General features: G+C 65.5%; 1 protein-coding gene across 1 annotated transcript in view; it reads right to left on the bottom strand.

The window, feature by feature from the left end:
* Positions 1 to 6710, bottom strand: part of TONSL (tonsoku-like, DNA repair protein) — a 12241-nt gene that overhangs the window by 5278 nt on the left and 253 nt on the right. Inside the window, exons 2-19 of the mRNA XM_010837575.1 lie at positions 6643 to 6710; positions 6352 to 6494; positions 5635 to 5818; positions 5158 to 5287; positions 4766 to 4937; positions 4578 to 4692; positions 3893 to 4038; positions 3660 to 3812; positions 3379 to 3504; positions 3079 to 3265; positions 2643 to 2722; positions 2458 to 2547; positions 2099 to 2171; positions 1839 to 2002; positions 1634 to 1757; positions 762 to 1519; positions 579 to 655; positions 51 to 235 (exon numbers count right to left, since the gene is read on the bottom strand). The exon at positions 6643 to 6710 is cut by the window's right edge and continues 2 nt beyond it. Of these exons, the coding sequence (XP_010835877.1) occupies positions 51 to 235; positions 579 to 655; positions 762 to 1519; positions 1634 to 1757; positions 1839 to 2002; positions 2099 to 2171; positions 2458 to 2547; positions 2643 to 2722; positions 3079 to 3265; positions 3379 to 3504; positions 3660 to 3812; positions 3893 to 4038; positions 4578 to 4692; positions 4766 to 4937; positions 5158 to 5287; positions 5635 to 5818; positions 6352 to 6494; positions 6643 to 6710 (2975 nt within the window). The remainder of the gene's footprint in view (positions 1 to 50; positions 236 to 578; positions 656 to 761; positions 1520 to 1633; positions 1758 to 1838; positions 2003 to 2098; positions 2172 to 2457; positions 2548 to 2642; positions 2723 to 3078; positions 3266 to 3378; positions 3505 to 3659; positions 3813 to 3892; positions 4039 to 4577; positions 4693 to 4765; positions 4938 to 5157; positions 5288 to 5634; positions 5819 to 6351; positions 6495 to 6642) is intronic.

The following is a 6710-nucleotide window of genomic DNA, read 5'->3' as shown; positions in this document are numbered from 1 at the left end:
ACACCTGGCGAGCAGCAGTGGTGAGTGGCCCCGACCCGTCCTAGAGGACGCCCCCAGCTCAGGGCCCTGGCTCTGGCCACTTACCTCCTCGTTGCTCTGCAGCACGTCAGGGATGGGGTCCTGAGGGGCCAGCAGGGCCCCCTCTTTCTGCAGGGAGAGCCGAGGCAACAGCCCGGAGGCCTGGTAGTGACGCTGGGCGGCCTGCTCAGCCAGCCAGGCCACGGAGTGGGCCTCCCTGTGCGGGCACAGGTGCAGGCTGAGTACAGGCAGGTTCTTGCCCTGCCACCTGGGGGTGCGCAGCTCCTCCCTCTCCTTCTGTCCGCCTGCGACGTGCACACCGGGGCACCTCTGGGCCACTCCTAGGGATCCCAGGGCCTGGCGGACCACTCGGGGCCTTCCTGAGCCCGTGCCTGCCGGCACCTCCCCGCAAGCAGTCCCCCAGGGGCAAGGGATAGGGCCAGGTGGGCTCTCATCACAGGTCTCATCTCAACAAGGGTCCTCTACTGCCCCCGGGCACCACCCCCAGCACAGAGCCCACGGAGGCACAGCGAGCTGGGCGCCGGGAGGAGACACCTTACCGGTGTGGAACGGGAATGAGGAAGAGGTTGTCCTGCACTCGAACTCGGACTCGGATGGGAGGGGGCAGGACCTGACCCTAGGGGTGGGGGCAGGGAAGAAGGGGCTGAAGCCAGGAGAGACAGGCCCCTGCCCGTCCTCTCCCACAGCCTGGGTGGCACTCTGCCCCAGGTGTGAGCACCCACCGGGAGGTGGCCTGCTGTGGGGTTTTCTCCAGTGGGCGCCACGACCCTGGGGATGTCGGGGCTCCGTGCGGGCTCTGTGGCCTGGCTGTTGGCTCTGTCTGCTCTGACCGGCGTGCTCCGGCTCTCGAGATAGGGCAACCGGCTCTGCCGGGCCTGGGCCCGGGGCCTGCGTGCCGTGTCGCTGCCTGGGCCGGAGGCACGGTGTCTGCCGCCATCCCCACTGCTCTGGGGGCGGGCTGGGCAGCGGCCCCGGTGACCAGGGCTCATTGGGAAGTCTTCCTCCAGCCAGTCCCCGGCCAAGCACTCCTCCTGAGGGATGAGTGCCGCTTGGGGGATGGGAATCTCGCTGGGCCCTCGCAGTGGACTGGGGCCCAGGCGGCAGGTCTGGGCACTGCCCACTCCACGGATGGCCTCCCGGTAGGCAGCCCAGCTGGTACTTGTTGTGGCTGCCTCCCTATCGCTGGCAGGCCCGGGCATCGGGGCCTTGGTCTGCAGTGATGGGCTGGCGTGCCGGGGCCTCTTCTGGGTGGGCTGGGACGGGCCAGCACTGTCCTCGCCCTCTGAGCTGCTACTGCTGGCCACTTTGTGCCTGCTCCTCCGAGGTCTGGCCACAGTGGACACTGCCAGCCCCTGGGACACTCTGGTGCTGGCTTCACAGACCTCTGGGGTTCCTGGGCAAGGACTTGAGGGAGGAGAGGTCTCAGGGTCAAACAGATGGTTACTTGGGAGGGTCTGTGGAGCCTGGGAGCTGTGGGGAGCTGCGGAGAGAGCAATCTCTTGTGAGACAGTGCCTGGCACATGACCGCCACCCTGGGCCCAAGACTCTCAGGCTAAGGAGCGGAATCCCCAGGGGCAGAGGAGGCCGTGCTTACCTCGACCCAAGGAGGCCACTTGGAGAAGCCTCCCCATGGCAGCTGCCTTCTCCTGCGTCTCACTGTCCAAATCCTTGCCGTATAGCTTCACCCACTGCTGCAGCGTCTCCAGCGGGTTGTGGCCCTGGGGGTACCAGTTGGGCAGGGTTGGTGGCAGTAACTCCACCCACCGCTGCCCACGCCCTCCTGGCCTGTGTCCACTCACCTTCCTGGTGCGGAGGGTGATAGATGCTCCTCGCTCGATGAGCAGCTCAGCCACCTCAAAGTGGCCACAGTTGAGGGCATCATGCAGGGGTGTGATGCCATCACAGCCCTGGCCGCCTGGGTCATCCACCGCAGCCCCGTGGTCCAGCAGGAAACGGACGATGTCTGCGGACAGGTGCATGAGCTGGCTCCCAGGCCCTCTCTCGGGAGGGACACATTCCCTCTCCCCATCACAGGCCAGAACCCCCGTCCCATGCTCACCCAGATGCCCGTAGTTGCAGGCCTCGTGCAGGGGTGTCCAGCCACAGTAGTCCCGAGGGTTTAGGGGGTGGCCCTGTGACCAAGAATGGGAAGGAGCCTGGCCCCGAGTGCCCCCACCAACCTAGTCTTTCCCTGGCACTGAAGCCTGCAGAAGGCGCCACGGGCGCACCCCTCAGCCTGGCCTGGCCCAGATCACAGAACAAAGAGATGCTCCCTACGAGGAGGGACAGGGTCCCCAGTTCTGGCTCTGGCCCTCCAGCCCTGCCCTGTTCCCTGGGGAGACGGCCCAGTCTGTGGGGGCGGTGCCTACCTGCCTCACCAGGTCCTGGGCGCGGCCCAGCCTGCAGGGGGGTGCCTACCTGTCTCACAAGGTCTTGAACGCGGCCCAGCTGGCCCTCGATGCAGGCTCGGTGCAGCAGCGTCTCTCCCACGTCGTTTCGCCGGCTCCACTGTGGGCACAGCCCAGGACGGGGGCAGAGGCGTGAGGGGCTGGATGGCACCAGTGACCACAGAACGGTCACTGTCCTCAGCCCGCGGTCCTCACCTTGTTCACCCTCTGCCGGCCCAGGCAGCCTCGTAGCTCCTCATCCTCCTCCAGTGGCGGGGACGCATCGGCTTCGTTCTCTGTAGCAGAGCCAAGCCCGCCACCCCATGTGAGCTGGTCCCTGTGCCGAGGCCTCCTGAGCTGAGACTGCCCGTGGGTCAGTCTCCCCCAGCCCCAGACCTCCGCTATTTCTTTTCCAGGTCCTGCCCTCGATGAGAGCAGCTGACGCCGGGCGCAGGTGTCCTTCACTGTGCAACACCTGTGTGCGCCCACCCTCCCAGCACCTGCTTCTCCACCGTGGGTGCCTCTCACCCAACTGCTTAGTGGACAGCATCCCTCTTCCACCTGCCGGGTGCCCAGCTGTTCCCTCCTCAGGAGTCAGAAGCCCGTGAGCTGGCCCAGCCACCCCAAGCAGGCGCCAGGGAGCGAGCCTCACCACTCTCGGAGAGCTCCAGCTCCGTGGCCTCCAGAGCATCGTCGTCCTCCTCGTCCTCCTTGTCCTCCCCGTCCCCCTCGTCCTCGTCTCCAACCGCTATCAGTTCCTGCAGCCTGGTTTCGGTGCTGGGGGCCTCCTGGGGCTGCAGCCTCAGCTGTACAGCATGGAGGTGCTGCAAGATCTGCCTCTGAGGAGAGGGGGCACCCAGCTCAGGGCCGTGGGCGAGACAGGGCCTCGGACAGTCAGGCTCCGGGGAAGCTGTGTGCGGGATCCCAGCGTGGGTGGGCAGGCGCTCCCCACCTGCAGCTGGGGCTGCCCGGCCAGCTGGGCGCAGCCAAGAGCCTTCTGGAAGCACAGCGCCAGCACCTCGTAGGCGTCGCCAGCCTCCTCACGGGACAGGGCAATGTTCAACCAGGTCTTGGCCTCCTGGAGGAGAAGCACAAAGTTGACGGCTGTGGCCCCCGCTGCCAAACACGAGATGGCGGGTGGCCGCCCCGGGGGTGCAAGGCCCCCTGTGCCCACCCCCAAGGGTGGCAGCCCTGTGATGGAGCCTCAGGCAGGACGGGGCCATGACTGCTCACCTCCAGGGGGTTGCCCTCCTGCAGCTTCAGTTCCGCTTCGTAATGGTGCACAGCCTGGCGGTGGTCCTTCATGTCCCCCAGGGTGGCAGCCAGGGACACGTGGATGACGGCCAGCTCGGGCCCCGGCCTGCTGAGCAGCTCTGCAAAGCGCAGCTGGGGGGCAGCTGCCGTCAGGCCAGGGCTGTGCCACCCCCTGTAGCCCCTGCCATCCGCCATGCCCGCTTGGCACACACCTGCTTCTGGTAGGCTGCAGCGGCCTTGGGAAAGTCGCCTGCCTTGGAGAACAGGTCCCCCAGCTGCTCACAGATGCCCATGGCAACCTCGGGGTCACTCTCCTCGGACTCCTCTAGTCGCTGCTGCAGCTGGACCACCGCCAGCACTGCCGGAAAGAGCCTTATGCAGGGATGGCCAGTGCGGGCCTGACCCAGCTCCAGCACCCACCAGACCCAGCCTCTGCTCACCCCCAGTAAGGGGGTGGTAGGAGGGGCTACCTCGTGGGGTCACAGCAAGAGAACCAACTAAGTTCAGCACAGGTTAGGGACTGGCCTGTGGCAGGGATGCAGGCAGGGGCCCTGGTGACCACTACTTATCAATGGAGGACACCGGGCCACTTATCAGTCCCACTAGGCCATACTCCCGCCATTAAGCAGGACGTTTTTTGTCTTGGGTCTGCCAGTGAAGACGCTGGCTTATGAGCAGACACCAGCCTCCTGACCACCCAGGGTGCCTCCTACACTCCTTGCTGAATGGAGGCTCAGAGAACCGTAAGACCCCTCCTAACCGGAAGTGGAGAGGATGGGCCTCTCCTGATGGTGCCCCCTCCCCAAGGACGCATACCCTGGCCTCATCTGCTGAAAGAAGGAGCCCTCCCTACCCTGTCTTGGGGGGTCGAGACCCCAGGGCCCCTCCTAGGCTCACCATACTTCAGGGTCCGGCAGACTGAAGCTTTCTGCAAAGGCTTCTGGGAGCCGAGCCGATAGGCCTTCTTCAAGGCTCTCTTGGCAGCCAGGAAATCCCCAAGGTCTAGGAGGACCTGGGGGGCAAGGGAAGGTAAGCCTGCAGGCCCCCGAAGGCCCAAGCCCACCCGAGGGCCGAGCCCAGGGCACCTGCGAGAGCAGCAGGCAGCACTCGCTCTCCAGGAAGGCCTGCTTCAGGACGCGCGCGCACTCCCGCGCCCCCTCCAGACAGCGCATGGCCTGCGAGTGCTGCCCCCGCCGCCAGTGGATGGCCCCCAGGTTGTAGCGGGCTCGAAACAGGTCTTCATACAGGTGGTTCTGCCTGTGGGGGGATGGGGCTGTCGGTGCCCGGGGCTTCTGCACAGGGACAGCAGAGCAGGCACCCACGGACCCCACCGAGGGCTCCGGCCCCAAAGTCAAGCCAAGCCTCTGCTCCCAGGAGACTGACGGGGCACAGGGGTGAGCCAGCTGGCTGCCCTCGCCCTGGCCACTTCCTCCAGGGGCAGGAACCCAGATCCCCCTGGGGCCTGGTGGGGACTTACTCGGCCAGGAAGATGCTCTTCTTGAAGTAGGCACTGCACAGGGCCACCTGCTGCAGGCTCTCGCAGGTGAGGCCCAGATTGAGGTAGATTCGGGTCCTCATCTCACTCAGCTCTCGCTTGGGCAGTGAACCTGGAAGACACCCCTGCAGACACTCAGTGCCCCACCCCCATTTGGGGTCTCCGGCCTCTCCCTGACCCTCCTCTAGCCTCTCCCTGTAGGTGCCAGGGGTTCTGTTGCAGATAGAGTGAAGGGAATAGAGCAAAGGCAGCCAGATCTGAGGTCAGGAGGAGCACGGGATTTGCAGGGCCGCAAAGTGGGGGCTGTGGGTGTGGGTGGCTTCTGAGAGCCAGTCTCAGCCTCACAAAGGGAGGAACCTAGACAGGGGACCCATCACATGGGCAAGGAGGCTGTAGCCTCTTCTCCCTGCAAAGCACAGGAAGCCAAAGTGGGGGAGGGCGAGGCCTAAGGGCAGTCACCCTGCAGCTTCTCATCCAGGATAGCCAAGCTTTTCTCGAAGGCATCCTGTGCCTGCTGCAAGGCGTCCTGGGACTGGTGGTGGTCATAGATGTCCAGGTGGGTGCGGCCAATGGTGGCCCAGGCCCTCTGCTGCTCAACGTGGTTGGAGAGGGCACACGCTAGCTCCAGGTAGCGGTGCTGGTGCTGGAGGCACAGAAGAATGGCCACTGTGAGCCAACCCCCACCGCAAGCAAGCCCCACATGTCCCCCAAGCCCCCAGGTGCAGGCCGAAGCCAGGCTGCACACACACTGTTTCCTCTATGCCAAGCGCTGCCTGTGGGGACGGTGGCACCACATGCTAACCATCCAGTCACACGAGGAGAGACTGACTGGGAGTCATTGGTGCTGCGGGAACACAGAAGCCAGGGCAGTTCTGTGTGGATAAAAGGTCTGGAATCCCACCCAGCCAGCCCCCGGTGATTTCAGCTCCAGTAACATGTTCATCAGTGGTTTCTGGAGCCACGCTCCCAGGAGAGGCTGTGGTGCATGCATCCAAGGACCAGGTGACCACTGCTGGTGCAGGGCTCTCTGAAGCTGAAGCCGCATCGCACCATGTCCCCCTCTTCCCTCCAGCCAGAGGCCTGGACGGCAGAGACCTGGCAGGCTCTGCCCCCAGGAGATGCAAACCACGGAGTGTTGACTGTGGCCAGCGTGGGGGCGGGCCGGTCTCCGCCCACCTGCAGGGCAGCCGAGTAGTCTTCCATCTCCGCCAGCCGCTCTCCGATTTTGCGGTGGGCCACGGCGCAGCCCAGGGGGTCGTCGGTGGTCTCCAGGAGCTGCAGCTCTTGCTGGTGCTCTCGCAGTGCCTCCGCGTAGCAGCCTGGGTGGGCGGGACAGGCTTCAGTCAGACTGAGCAGTGGGCCAGGGGAGCAAGGCCAGTGAGATGGCGGCCGGCCGGTACTCAGGAAGCCCTCACCCCTGGTCCTCCCGATCCCAGGCCTCTACGGCCCCTACTTCACCTCACGCACCATGGCTGGCCAGGAGCTCCCCTAGCTGGTGGCAGACAGAGGCCTCCTCCCGCAGCTGGCCGCTCCTC

Source organism: Bison bison, unplaced genomic scaffold (assembly GCF_000754665.1).
Source record: "Bison bison bison isolate TAMUID 2011002044 unplaced genomic scaffold, Bison_UMD1.0 scf7180017864078, whole genome shotgun sequence".
Taxonomy (NCBI): domain Eukaryota; kingdom Metazoa; phylum Chordata; class Mammalia; order Artiodactyla; family Bovidae; genus Bison; species Bison bison.
Note: the sequence above shows the minus strand (reverse complement) of the source record. Positions and strands in the feature narration are given on the sequence as shown.